Source organism: Sycon ciliatum, chromosome 1 (genome assembly GCF_964019385.1).
Source record: "Sycon ciliatum chromosome 1, ocSycCili1.1, whole genome shotgun sequence".
NCBI lineage: Eukaryota > Metazoa > Porifera > Calcarea > Leucosolenida > Sycettidae > Sycon > Sycon ciliatum.
The window spans coordinates 130,070-144,738 of record NC_088643.1 but is presented as its reverse complement, the minus strand read 5'-3'; the positions used below and the strand labels follow the sequence as shown (position 1 = coordinate 144,738).

At 47.7% G+C, this 14,669-nt stretch overlaps 2 protein-coding genes across 2 annotated transcripts in view; one reads left to right on the top strand and one right to left on the bottom strand.

Moving 5' to 3' along the window:
* LOC135809439 (Golgi apparatus protein 1-like) overlaps nucleotides 1–3,963 on the top strand; it is a 42,423-nt gene extending 38,460 nt beyond the window's left edge. Inside the window, exons 22-23 of the mRNA XM_065322792.1 lie at nucleotides 1,441–1,541; nucleotides 2,660–3,963. Of these exons, the coding sequence (XP_065178864.1) occupies nucleotides 1,441–1,541; nucleotides 2,660–2,830 (272 nt within the window). The 3' untranslated portion in view covers nucleotides 2,831–3,963. The remainder of the gene's footprint in view (nucleotides 1–1,440; nucleotides 1,542–2,659) is intronic.
* Nucleotides 3,964–4,570: 607 nt separating this feature from the next.
* On the bottom strand, nucleotides 4,571–14,648 carry LOC135809473 (nucleoside diphosphate-linked moiety X motif 17-like). The gene is made up of 7 exons (XM_065322835.1): nucleotides 14,214–14,648; nucleotides 12,684–12,830; nucleotides 12,254–12,449; nucleotides 10,521–10,546; nucleotides 9,521–9,616; nucleotides 9,024–9,244; nucleotides 4,571–7,839 (listed from the first exon to the last, which is right to left on the bottom strand). The coding sequence occupies exons 1-7, from the start codon at nucleotides 14,295–14,297 to the stop codon at nucleotides 7,689–7,691; spliced, it is 921 nt and encodes a 306-aa protein (XP_065178907.1). The 5' UTR covers nucleotides 14,298–14,648; the 3' UTR covers nucleotides 4,571–7,688.
* Nucleotides 14,649–14,669: the final 21 nt, after the last annotated feature.

The window sequence follows — 14,669 nt, the reverse complement described above, 5'->3', positions numbered from 1 at the left end:
CCCACGCGCTGCTAGTCTTTTGGAAAGTTTTGCCTTGTGCACTTGGCAAGGCTTACATTACAATGTCGGTGCCCAGCACGTGCTCTCACACTGCTCTGCGGCAAGAAGCGTGACGTCAACAAAAAATTCCGCCGTGGGCGGGGGTATCTGGAGATTGTGCAGGAGAGATCCGGAGTTGCACACTCTTGTTTATCTACTCTTGATGAAAGGTTTAGCAAGAATGCCACAGTACTATAATATAGTAGCACATTCTGCAATCGCAAAATTAAAACCTCGCAAACCTGTCCGGATTCTGAAAACGCGAACTAAAAACGCCGCGAAAATTTCACGCTTTACAGTAGCTAGGAGGTAAATGCCAACTCAGCACCATGACAACTCAGCACCATGACAACTCAGCACCATGACAACACACAGACTGCAGCAGTATGAACAGTTGAGCACTGTGTGTGCTATGCAGTGAATAACAACATTGCTGCTGCGGCTGCGGCTCTGTTTCATTCACCGCGGACGGGACTTGATCTTCACTTACCAGTAACTTACAAGTAGTACTGTACTAGTAGTAGCACTGTGTGATAGGGGGTCGGTGCTGGAGTTCAACTCAGTGTCCTCGCTGTGTGCTAGGGGGTCGGTGCTGGAGTTCAACTCAGTGTCCTCGCTGTGTGCTAGGGGGTCGGTGCTGGAGTTCAACTCAGTGTCCTCGCTGTGTGCTAGGGGGTCGGTGCTGGAGTTCAACTCAGTGTCCTCGCTGTGTGCTAGGGGGTCGGTGCTGGAGTTCAACTCAGTGTCCTCGCTGTGTGCTAGGGGGTCGGTGCTGGAGTTCAACTCAGTGTCCTCGCTGTGTGCTAGGGGGTCGGTGCTGGAATTCAACTCAGTGTCCTCGCTGTGTGCTAGGGGGTCGGTGCTGGAGTTCAACTCAGTGTCCTCGCTGTGTGCTAGGGGGTCGGTGCTGGAGTTCAACTCAGTGTCCTCGCTGTGTGCTAGGGGGTCGGTGCTGGAGTTCAACTCAGTGTCCTCGCTGTGTGCTAGGGGGTCGGTGCTGGAGTTCAACTCAGTGTCCTCGCTGTGTGCTAGGGGGTCGGTGCTGGAGTTCAACTCAGTGTCCTCGCTGTGTGCTAGGGGGTCGGTGCTGGAGTTCAACTCAGTGTCCTCGCTGTGTGCTAGGGGGTCGGTGCTGGAGTTCAACTCAGTGTCCTCGCTGTGTGCTAGGGGGTCGGTGCTGGAGTTCAACTCAGTGTCCTCGCTGTGTGCTAGGGGGTCGGTGCTGGAGTTCAACTCAGTGTCCTCGCTGTGTGCTTGCTAGCTGTTCAATGGCATACATGTAATCCCTGTACAAGTTGCTGTGTCTAACATAGCTGTTTGCTATCATCGCTTCCGCGATGGGCATGTGTGTGTGTGTGTGTGTGTGTGTGTGCGCGTACGCGTGTGTGTTTCACACTGCAGTGTTCAGTTGTTTGCATGACGCGTATGTGAACAAACCCAAGAACGTTACTTCCGACTGTCGTGAAGCAATTGCTGATCGAGAAGGCATGTGGAAATTCCAGGTAGGGTTCTAGTAGTCATCTTCTGCGTGTGTGTCTGTGTCTGTGTAATGTGCGTGTGTCTGTGTCTGTGTAATGTGCGTGTGTGTCTGTGTCTGTGTAATGTGCGTGTGCCTGTGTCTGTGTAGTGTGTGTGTGTGTCTGTGTCTGTGTAATGTGCGTGTGTCTGTGTCTGTGTAATGTGCGTGTGTGTCTGTGTCTGTGTAATGTGCGTGTGTGTCTGTGTCTGTGTAATGTGTCTGTGTCTGTGTAATGTGCGTGTGTGTCTGTGTAATGTGCGTGTGTGTCTGTGTCTGTGTAATGCAGTGTAGTGTACACGTTGCTGTGTCTAACATAGCTTGTTCGCTATCATCGCTTCAACGATGGGCAGGAGTATGAGTATGAGTAGTGCACTGCACTGCACTGCAGTGTACTGTAGTGTGTGTGTGTCTGCTTAGAGTATGTTGCAGGCAATCCAACTGTACTGCTCCTTGGATGCTCACTGCAGCATGTTATCATTGTTACGGGACGAGACCCTGACACATCAGCAGCAGCAGCAGCAGCAGGCAGTGCATTGTCTGCTGCAACTCACAGCTACCTACCTACACACTCACAGCTGCCTACCTACACACTCACAGCTGCCTACCTACACACTCACAGGATTGCAAAACAACCCAGCAGTTCATTATGCAGGTTTCCTCGGCTAGATAGGCCCCACATCTGTTGTCCCGGAAACGAACATCGTTCATTTCGTACTTGGACCCCTCCCCTAGCCGTCCCTCTGAAATAGACGTGTCTTGCTATGCTGGACGACGGAAATCGCATGCATGTACATGTATATGATGTGTATTCAATTCGGAAAGTAGTGTATGCATCGACGCATTCCACACCAATCATGCAAAGTTTCAGAACCAAACATTTTCCTTCCCTTTTCTTAAAAGTTTTGCACGGGAGATGTGGGCTGGTTCGGGGGGACGTGGGCATGTTCAGGGGGACAGGGAGAGAGCCCAGGAGATTGCACTGACAAGAACTGAACTACTGTCAACTAGTGTTGCTACAGGTGCAAGTTAGTTGCATTTTAAAAGAGTGTACGAGTCGTAATTGCTCATTGTTGCTGCTACTGCTGTTGTTTTCTGTTGCAGTCCAATCAAGTCGACTCTGTAAAGGACATGGCAAGCATTGTCATGAAGTCCAAGTCACGTGTCAGCTTGACCTCCATGTTCGCTTGCTTCGTCTTAGTCCTGTTCTTCATTGGCTGTATGTCAGGACGTCGATGCCGATTCCGTCGGAGACAGGAGAAAAAGTCATCTTAGAGAGTGGCAGACTGGCAGAGTGGAGGACATCAAGCCAGTATGTAGAGACTTGACAGCCAGGTTTTATGTGTGTGTACGTGTGTGATTGTACACATGCGCATGTGTGTGTGTATGTGTGTGTGTGTGTACGTCTGTTTGTGTGCAAGTGCGCGTGTTTGCGCGCTCGTAAGTGTGCCAAGAACCGTCATGCTCCATTCGTTGGATGCGCGCCTGCATTGCAAGTAGGCTCTCCAGCGCACTGCTTATTGCTGTACGACTGAACGTTTTCTTTGCAGTGCAGGCGATGGTTAAACAGCGATACACGTGACAGTGGGCTGCACTCGCGCCTAGTGGAGTGATGCCGAAGCCAGTGCTGCACGTGAGCAGTCTATGTGCTGTGGATGCACTTGCATGCATGAACAGTGTGTGTGTGTGTGTGTGTGTTTGTGTGTGTGTGTGCGCCTGCGCGCGTATGTGTGTGTGTGTGTGTGTGTGTGTGTTTAATGCATCTGCGCTAAAGATTGTTGATATTTGGAACGTCATGGCATCATATAGTGTGCATGCACATCCCTGGCAGCGTCGGTGACGCAAACGCGCTCTGCCGATGTGTATGCTCTCACTGTCAGCTCGTGGCTATGCTCGATAGTGCAACTAGCAAGTCTCCTCTCCAGGGGACGGCGGCGTATTCTCCTGTATTCACATCTGCCTGCTTTTCTTACCCGTGCCCAATCTCTGTATTCCGTTTGTATTTTTTACCTTGCCTCTTTCCTGGTGTTCGAGGTGGCTGCTTGCTTGCCCACTTGTGCGTAAGCAAGAGTCACATCTTTTTTTGGTTTTCTTTTTTGTTGCTACTGCAGCAGTTAACATAATTAGTCACCCGTGTACAGTTGTACCTGCTTTCTAGGTAATTGTGCTGCTCAATCGATGCTTAGAAAGTTAGAAACAGACGTAGCTAGTGTTGCCAATAACCGACTGCCACGATGGTTTTATCGACATCGTTCGGCCTGCCAGCAAAGTCACACAGCTGAATTCCCGTACTCCCCCCCCCCCCCCCTTATGTGCTTCACTCTCTCCCTCTCCCTTCACTGTTGGTGCTGTGAATTTTCTAATATTTGATTTTTTGCTATGCGGTGAGTTTCTTGTGTCGTCCTGTATCCTGGTTTGCTGTGGGGTCTGCAGTTGGAGCAACTACGTACACTGCAGTTTGATGGTGGATGCTATCATCAGGGACTACTCTCTGATGAACATACAGTCAGACTTCGCTTTACCGCACACATCCGCTTTCCACAAAAATATCCGGATAGGCGAGGGAACCGGATAGCCGAACACCGGTTTTGTTTAGGTGTTGGATGGCACCACGTATGCTGTAGATCTGTAGCCAGCTATTTTCTTCCGGATGGCGAGGGATCCGGATAAAAGAGGACCGGATAAGCGAGGTCTGACTGTACTAACAATTGTAGACAGCAAGTGTGCGTACACAAGAGTGCAAGATTAGAGTATGCTTGTGGTTTGGTCCGAGGATTGCAGATTGCAGAATGTCCGCAGAATTATCTCCGCAGAATCCAATAGTGTCCACAGAATTCGGAAGATCCTGCGGAATACTGCAGAAAAGGACGAAAACTGCTTTTTTCTGGAGACTTATGATTAAATTCACGGCCAAACCAACCTGCTCATGACTTTCGAAATCAGCTTGCATTATTTTTGGACAAACGGCGAGGAGACAACAATTTGATAACCGCAATCAGTGATACAAGCTGGATCGACATTTGTGTACACTTTATTCATGTAATGTAAAACTGTGGAGACAATGTGCAATAAAAACGATGAAAATGTGAAGAAATGGTGTAGAGAAAATGAGGATTCAAACAAGTTTTCGTACAACACTCATCAGGAATCTTCGTTGTACTAAAGGACAATGAAAACGAAATTGAACTATTATAGAAAATCTAAGTTAGAGAAAATAACACTAAGAACAACAGCAGTGAAATTTACAAGTGTGAATTTTATCAATGAATGCGAGAGCAATAACGAATGTGTGTACTAACACTAAACTTGCAACTGAAAAATGAACAAAGAAGAGAAAGGGACAAAGTGATAACAAATAACAGCAGTACATTACACCTAGAAAATTAACGGCCAAGCTTGGCCGCACAAAACATGACACTTTACTTGAACAATTTCAACCCAATTATACTATCCTTCTGTACACACAAATTAGGCTTATACAAACGCTGACAGATGGCTTCCAAAACTTTTAACTGTAGTCCATAACCATGACGACCACGGCACAATACAGTGAAAGAAGAGTCGGAATACGAATTGCAACAGTCAGGACTAGCCAACAGATGATTGTACACTGAAGACTTGCTACCACGAAACCTACGCACAACACTAACATTCTCACCGGCACTCTCACGATCACTGCAATCGTCGCTCTCCGACTCATTGCTCCCTTCACCGTCCGTCCCATGACGTGACAGCAGGGTGACGGCCGAGTCCCGTTCAATGGACCAAGTCAGGCCGGGATAACAGAGAGAGCGGATGGTGAAGGGAGCAATGAGTCGGAGAGCGACGATTGTAGTGATCGTGATGGTTTACTACTTATTAGTTGCCATGGCGACCCCCGTAAGTCCACATAACTGGCAAGACAGGTTGCATGTTGGGCCTTTTTCTTTTTCTTTTACATGACTTGTACAGATATGATTGTACAACTACCAGTGACTACGGTCGCCATCGGAATTTTTTTCGGATTTTTAACTTTTGAGTACTCTTGATAATAACTACAGTGTACTTGAGTAGTAAAATAGTGACTTAGTGCTCCCCTGGTCGTCACCATGTGCCTGTGTATCCAATGCTAGCTCACGGCCAAGGCAAGAGAATGAAAAATAATTTAAGAATATGATAATCATGGTGAATAAACCAGCAATGCTTCCTGAACACCAACACTGACCTGCTACAGCAGTGGAGCATGGAGTATCGGTCATCCAAACCATTCCGGGCAGATGCCGTTCGGATAAGGGGAAGTGTTCGGATACCAAGGAAAGTGTTCGGATAAGGGAAAGTGTTTGGATAAGGGAAGTGTTCGGATAAGGGAAGTGTTCAGATAAAGGGAAGTGTTTGGATAAGGGGAAGTGTTTGGATAAGGGGAAGTGTTCGGATAAGGGGAAGTGTTTGGATAACAATGGAAGTGTTCGGATAACAATGGAAGTGTTCGGATAAGGGAAGTGTTCGGATAAGGGAAGTGTTTGGATAAGGGGAAGTGTTCGGATAAGGGGAAGTGTTCGGATAAGGGGAAGTGTTTGGATAAGGGGAAGTGTTCGGATAACAAGGGAAGTGTTTGGATAAGGGGAAGTGTTTGGATAAGGGGAAGTGTTTGGATAACATAGGAAGTGTCGGTCCCCGGGGAAAATCGCGATTCCGCGGCCGCGATTTTTTGCGATTTTTTAAAAGACCGTGTTTTCCGCGATTTTCCCGCGTTTTTTGAACTTTTTTGTTGGACTACACGTATACACAGTGCATTGTTCGGTCAGCAACGTCTCATCGTGGCGGCTATGTACTCAAATATGACGAGTGCTTACACCAGAGACTTGTAACTGATTGATTTCACTACATACTCACTGAAAATTGCCTCATATCAACTGCAAACTTGCCGCATATCAATAATATTCACCGCATATTTTAATACCGCAAATTCACCGCAAATTATGCCATAAATATTATGCCGCGTTTTCCCCCGCGTTTTTTGCGATTTTTTCCGCGATTTTCCCCGGGGACAGAAGTGTTTGGATAAGGGGAAGTGTTCGGATAACAAGGGAAGTGTTTGGATATTGGGCAGGTCACAGATACGCTCGCTGTATTGGGCTGTATGGGGCTGTATTGGGCTGTATGGGGCTGTGTTGGGCTGTATTGGGCTGTATTGGGCTGTATTGGGCTGTATGGAGCTCATACATGCACGTGACACAGTTACATTGTCAAGAATGCGTTACGGGATCTCTGACGGCGAAAATTCACATCACGTGTTCCAAGAACAGGACTTTGTGCTACTACTGTAGTACTTCATTTTGATACTACACGTACGTACAACGTAGGCGCTTACGTACAACATAGGCCAGTGACAGTGTGTGCGCAGTCCAAACATCAGCCAGGATCATGCTGGTGACTCGTACCAGCTCAGTAGTGGGTTTTCGTCAGGAAGTTCTGTTTTCACTACCGACCGCACTGCCCTCTAAGAACGAGCTGGAAATGTACACCGCAGCTTGGAATGTACACCGCAGCTGAGAATGTACACAGCGCAGCTGGGAATGTACACCACAGCTGGAAATGTACACCGCAGCTGGAAATGTCCACCGCAGCTGGGAATGTACACAGCAGCTGGGAATGTACACAGCAGCTGGGAATGTACACCACAGCTGGGAATGTACACAGCGCAGCTGGGAATGTACACCACAGTTAGGAATGTACACCACAGCTGGGAGTGTACACAGCAGCTGGGAATGTACACAGCGCAGCTGGGAATGTACACAGCGCAGCTGGGAATGTACACACCGCAGCTTGGAATGTACACCACAGCTGGGAATGTACACAGCACAGCTGGGAATGTACACACCACAGCTGGGAATGTACACCACAGCTGGGAATGTACACACCACAGCTGGGAATGTACACACCACAGCTGGGAATGAACACCGCGGCTGGGAATGTACACCGCAGCTGGGAATGTACACAGCACAGCTGGGAATGTACATGTACACCGCGCACACTACACTGTGTGATGTGAGTTTTCACAGTCGGTGGATCCCATAGCCAGTCCAAGCAGAGTATCCCATAGCCAGTCCAAGCAGAGTTACACACTCTTGGGGGTTACGTACTCTTGCTTCAGCTATGATCTCCTCAAAACTTGCTCTATAGCAAACTTTGTGCCGCTCGACAGATGCTCCCAGTGGCTACTTGGAACGCTGGGCGGAGGTTGTGAGAAGACGGACATAGGTCGAGACTCGGGACCCGCTTCATTCTTGCCAGGCTTATACACTCTGTGCATAGCAGACACACACACACACACATACACGAACACACACGCACACACACACGTACACACACGTACACACACACGTACACACACATACACACACGTATACACACACAAACACACACACACACACATACACAAACACACACATATATGTAAACAAACACACACATACACAAACACACGTGTACACACACACACACACACACACACACACACACACACACACACACACACACACACACACAGAGTACGGGTGATTGACCCGATGTACACGTACCATGAAACATCACTTTGTTTCTCCCACGTGCCACCCCGCCTCGATTTCTTATCTGAGAAAAGACTTCTTCCCTAACATACTTCATCTTGCAAAAGAAGGATCCACGAGCGGGAGTATAAGCCGCACTGGAGGATAAGCCGCACTGGAGTATACACCGCACTGGAGTATAAGCAGTGCCCCAGATTTCTTGTCACCAAATACAGACAGTACTATGGAGGAGGTCAGTAAAGGTTAATACGCTCCACCCCACCATCACACCACAGACGGGTTGGAAGTGACCGGCCTCTCAGCCACTGGCCGCTTTCTACAGTCTAATGGTGATGATTGGGAGATACATGTACGGTATAAGCAGAAATATTCGTCTGGAATTTAATTTCGTCTTTTTCGTCCAAGGGACTTTTGGACTAAATTAAATAGTCCTTATGCACATTGTACAGATGTACGAAGTTCTGTACTATGGCCGTAGGTGTGTACATACCCGGTTGGGTGTTCATTGTGTGCTATACATGCGCGTTTGACCCATTTAGCCTCACAATTCATGGCAAACGATCACTTTTCAAGCCTTCTTCACTTTGGGATTGAACTAACGACTAGCTAGATCTCTGCCGGAAAAAGATTTCGTATGAAATGCCTTCATGGCCCATTTCATAGTGGAAATAGCAGTAAACACAATAGGGTCCTGCACATTCAACACCCAACCGGGTCTACGGGATTCTACAAGATTATACGGGATTTCGTGCATCTGTACAATGTGCATAAGGCCTATACCGGACTAATGTCGATTTGTCCAGCTTTTCTATACACTCTTATGATCCATGGACGAAATTTTCAACCAGACGAACTCCCTTTCTTTGGAGTTGGACGAAAATATTGACTGACGACATTTTTTTGCCTCGACAGTAACTTACTTGAAGGAGAGTGTTGTTTCTGCTGCATTGTCAGCTGCATCATTGCCGAAAGTCTGAGAGAAATGACTGAGAGGCACCCAGGAGACGGCTGCCACCTCGTCGGAACTTGCCTTCATGCGTTGCAGCAGTGAACTGTGATCGTCTGCACACTGGATGCCAATGTAGGCGATGATGTGGTGACGGCGTGGTACACCCTGACACAGCAATGCTGGATACGCAGACTGGGTATACATTCACACACGTACACATGTACACACGTACACACACATGCATGCACGCACACGTGTACACACACACACACACACGTACACACACATTGATATGCTAAAAGAGTCTCTAAAGAGTCTACATAAAATACAGCAGTACTGAGTACCATGTTGGTGTAAAAAAAGCACCACAAGCACCAGCACCAGCAGCACGAAGAAATCTAGCAAGCCCCCTTTGATCAGCATGCACTTGAGTAGGGACTAGAGCATAGGGACTAGAGCATGGCTCACCTCCCACAAGCAGAGAACGCGTGATGTCGCTCGTTCACTGTCTGACAAGCAAAGTCCAGTTTCTTCAGTCACCTCACGTAACGCAGCTTGCTCAAGCTAGATACCCGTAGACAGATAAATGGGGAGAGAGATAGATACATGGAGAGAGAGAGAGAGAGAGAGAGAGAGAGAGAGAGAGAGAGAGAGAGAGAGAGAGAGAGAGAGAGAGAGAGATGAACAAAGATAGGAGAGAGAGAGAGAGAGAGAGAGAGAGAGAGGGAGAGAGAGAGAGAAAGAGAGAGGGATACACACACACACACACCTCAGACATGCCCATCGCGGAAGCGATGATAGCGAAAAGCTATGTTAGACATAGCAACTTGTGCTGGGATTACACCATTCAACAGCTTGCAAGGCTGATGAATTGACCGCCACTATTTTTAGCCTGGTATCCACCGCACAGCTGTTTGAAGTATTTTTTTCTGGCCAGTGAATCCCTATTTTTCATTTTTCCATTTTTTCTACACACACACACCACATACTCCGGCATACACTGGCTGTTGGTAACCACCCAGGAGAATGAAAGAAAAGTCAGGAAGAGTCCGAGAAAGAGAAGAAAGACGTGTGCGACCATAATCGTCGGGAATTGAACCCGCAACCTCTCGATTGGAAATCGACTGCACATACCACTGCACCATATGGGACACACACACACACACACACACACACACACGCACGCACACGCACACACACACGGAAGATGTCAGCACCTTGTCTAGGTTCTATCTGTAGGACAACACCACACAGTGTGCTCATTGCTCTCCTCAGAAGCAGGCGTGTATCGTTGGTAAGATGTAGAGTAGGGGCGTCGAAACTGGTGCGTCCAAAACCGCACCAATAATTTAATATTGTGATTTTTGAAGCAATAAAGTATGGTCTATTCGGGCCAATTGGTTTTCAAAGCTCTGCGCCTCAATTCTTTCAGATCGCAGTGACAGTCCTACTGCAGCAGTAGACTTACTGATTCCCCTTCTTCGACATGACCACCTACAACACCAACAACAAGAATAGCAACAGAATTTGTCGATGCCATCTTCATTACTTAGGTCCGTCAATTCATATCATACGACCACAATTAACAGAGCTGATATGCCAACACCAGTACACGTACATCACCTACTGCACAATCTCAATCAGCAATCACCGGTCACCACTGAAACACTGTGTGTCTTCAGGGACACTTCAATGTGTCATCACTGGGCGCACTGCATGTCTGATTGCACAGCAACACAAACACGACTGTAAGTGCGTCTACATTGTACAGCGCTCTTAGTTAGTTAGTTTTTTTAAAGAAATAGAAAAGGCCCAACCCTGCCCTGCCAGTTATTTGGACTTACGGGAGTCGCCCTGGCAAATAAAAATGAAACAGTGCACAATATACATAACTCTTAGTTAGTGCATACGCGTACACCGAAAACTCCCATCAAAGCGCCCTGCCACTCCGGCCCTTTCCAGGGCATGATGGTGTGGTGGGGATGCTGAGGGATCTCTCTATGATAAGTATTGTACATGTACAGTGCCATCTCCGGAGTCAGACAATTCGTACATAACTGTTACACAGCGTAAAGTTTACGTAAATGCTGTGTATGTACAGAGTGGCTTGATCCCCAACACCGAAGAAAGGTCGACGGGTGCAAACTGGAAAGTGTAGTACGAGCAGTGTAGTGTAGTGTGGCACAGCATTGCAGGATCATGGCATGGCAGGATCATGGCATGGCAGGGTCATGGCATTGCAGGATCATGGCATTGCAGGATCATGGCATGGCAGGATCATGGCATGGCAGGATCATGGCATGGCAGGGTCATGGCATGGCAGGATCATGGCATTGCAGGATCATGGCATGGCAGGATCATGGCACGGCATTGCAGGATCATGGCATGGCAGGATCATGGCATTGCAGGATCATGGCATGGCAGGGTCATGGCATTGCAGGATCATGGCATGGCAGGATCATGGCATGGCAGGATCATGGCATGGCAGGATCATGGCATGGCAGGGTCGTGGCATGGCAGGATCATGGCATTGCAGGATCATGGCATGGCAGGGTCATGGCATTGCAGGATCATGGCATGGCAGGATCATGGCATGGCAGGATCATGGCATGGCAGGATCATGGCATGGCAGGGTCGTGGCATGGCAGGATCATGGCATTGCAGGATCATGGCATTGCAGGATCATGGCATGGCAGGATCATGGCATTGCAGGATCATGGCATTGCAGGATCATGGCATGGCAGGATCATGGCACGGCATTGCAGGATCATTGATTGATTGATTTTTATTTAAGGATTGTCCAAAGGCCGTAGATCATGGCATTGCAGGATCATGGCATGGCAGGATCATGGCATTGCATTGACGGATCACGCGGCCATACACTTCTATTATTGTTCACAGACAGAACACCAAAGTATACAAAGTATACAGGGCTCTTGGGAGAGACACGGGCAATCTGGCTGGATTTGCTCGGGTTGGATTTTACAGGACATGTACCGGGATAAGCATGCATATGTACCATAGTAGAGTGTTGCTCAATGAAATCCAGCCGCGTCGCTCAAGTACGCGCCGGGCGTTGCGCAGCCCCCTAGATCTGTGAAGAGTGGGCTGCGAAATGGTGCAAGGCGCAAACTCGAGTGACGCGACTTGGATTTCATTGAGCAGCATTGTACTATGTGTGCTGTACTATGTGTGCTGTACCTGGTACTACCCAGACTAGTGGATAGGTGCGCATGTGAGCTGCTCGCTGTGTGAGCAGAACTGCATTATCCGACGAGACGAGAACGATCGTAGCGGCCACCGCTACGTCGCGCTGCACCGACGTCGACTCCGCTCTGGTCGACTCGGAAACTTCACGTGAACATTGCAGCTCATTGAAAGGGCAACTAGATGGTCGCTAGCGGCAACAGACCACACGACAAAACAAAAGAGAAAAGGCACGTACGTGACACTGTGTATTTTGGCACATTGTGTAGGATGGTCTTGGTGGTCCCCGGCTGGATTTCTATTTTTACAAAAGAATAAAAATTGAACTCGGATCAGACACATACATACATACATACATACAGACAGACAGACAGACAGACAGACACACACACACACACCCTCCTGCATGCATGAGCACACTTACGGCTAGAACCGAGTCCTTCGAGTCGCTGTCCAGTGCAGTGCAGCCGCGTGGTGCCACAACAAGACGTTGATCCTTCAGACAATACGACACATCAACACTGTGGACTCCACATGCACGGCCTGCTCCAGATAGGGAATTGATGAAACTCTGCAAAAGACAAAGCGTACAGCCAGGGTACCCGTCAATAGAGAGTACAGCAACACTGGTAGAGCATGTCACATGACAGCACGGACGTCACATGATAGTATGGTCACGTGGTTCCTCCACCAATGAGCGCGTACAATAGCTCTTCACACTATTCTCACATTTAGCAGCTAGCATATGCCAATGTTCTATGTGGAAAGCGCGCAATTGCACCATTTCTGCAGTATAAGAATGATCATTCCTTTACACTCCATTATCATCATTATCATCCTCTACTGATGAGCTCAAAGGAGCGAAACAGCTGTCTAGAGACGTAGCAATTATCTGTCAACGGAGATGTCCTTGCAGTGCTGGTGTGTTTATGCTTCGTGCATTGGTTCGGCTGAGAGTGCATGGTGGTGACGGGTTGAGATTCACTTGAGAATATAGTAAAATTGGGGTGAAAACTCGCATGTAAACCTACTATAATATAGTAGGTTTACATGCGAGTTTTTAAAGCTATAATAATTATTAGGCCAAAACAAATAATGACCTTGTTTCCGGTCGCCCGACCGGGCCACTTTTTCCCAAATTCAGAAACTTTTTTTGGTCCCAAATGTATGCAAACGGTGGCAATGCCATGTGTGCAAGTGCACTAAACGAGTCATAACTCAGTCAAATCTCAACCGAATTTCACAATTGAAACACCTACAAGGTAGCAGAGATTCTCAGCTGTCGGCTCGAAAACCTCCGGGGTCGATACGAGCTAGAATAACGGAGCTGGAAGGACTCGAACTGTTTGCTTGATTTCTCAGGATGTACGAGAACAGGAATACACCACATGCTGTACAAGAACAGTGAGTCAGTCAACTTACTTTGACATTGATCCTTGCCATGATATAATGTACAATGTACATGTGTAGGTGCTCTTGTCCATCAATGCCACAACGATTGAGGAACCAAAAAAAAGTATCCAAAAAAAGTTTCATTCCGGCCGACCGAGTCTCCTTTTTGAGGGGTTGCCGACCGGAAACAAGCCTATTTTTTGTTCAGTCAGACCTCGCTTATCCGGTCCTCGTTTATCCGAATCCCTCGCCATCCGGAAGAAAATAGTTGGTTACAAATGTACAGCATATGCCATGCTTACATACAGTATGTGTGTTCGATTATCCGGTTCCCTCGCCTATCCGGATATTTTTGTGGAAAACGGATGTGTGCGGTTAAGCGAGGTCTGACTGTACATGTGTTTGTTCAACAGAACACTTGCACTCAGCACCAGGGAGTACTAAAAAGTTAGTAAAAAGTTTTACTAAAAAGTAAAAACGTGTTAGTACTTCCTGCTCAGCACTACTATCAGAATCACACACTGTGACTTGCAAGTATGTATTAAAATCTTCTAAAGCTTACTTCTGTGAATGGTGGTGATGCTGCATTGCTTTCACCGTACCGAACAATGAAAGCTGTTGGCCGATTTGTGGAGCTAGAAGCCATAATTGCAACTGGCTACAATTTGCTGTATTTTGTCAAGCCTTGACACAACTCGTCCTCTCCGGGCTTCACTTCAAACAATTATTACTAATAATATTAGTTCACGACACCAGCTCAGCTGCAGCTTTTATGCTTTGTCACAGTTGTTCGCGCTCCAGGTAGACTACTGATTATGTTTTCATTATAGGCAGTTCAGTGTCGGGACAACGTGTTGTCATGCTGGCTGTATGGTGAACGACATGTACCAGCAAGAGAAGAAGCACTGCCACCATGGCCACTGTACTGGCCTGGGTCTTGTACTAAACTTTTCAAACGTGAACACGAACCGCGCAGCGGCTGCACCGCGCCTTTCACACGAAAAAAGAACTTTGTACA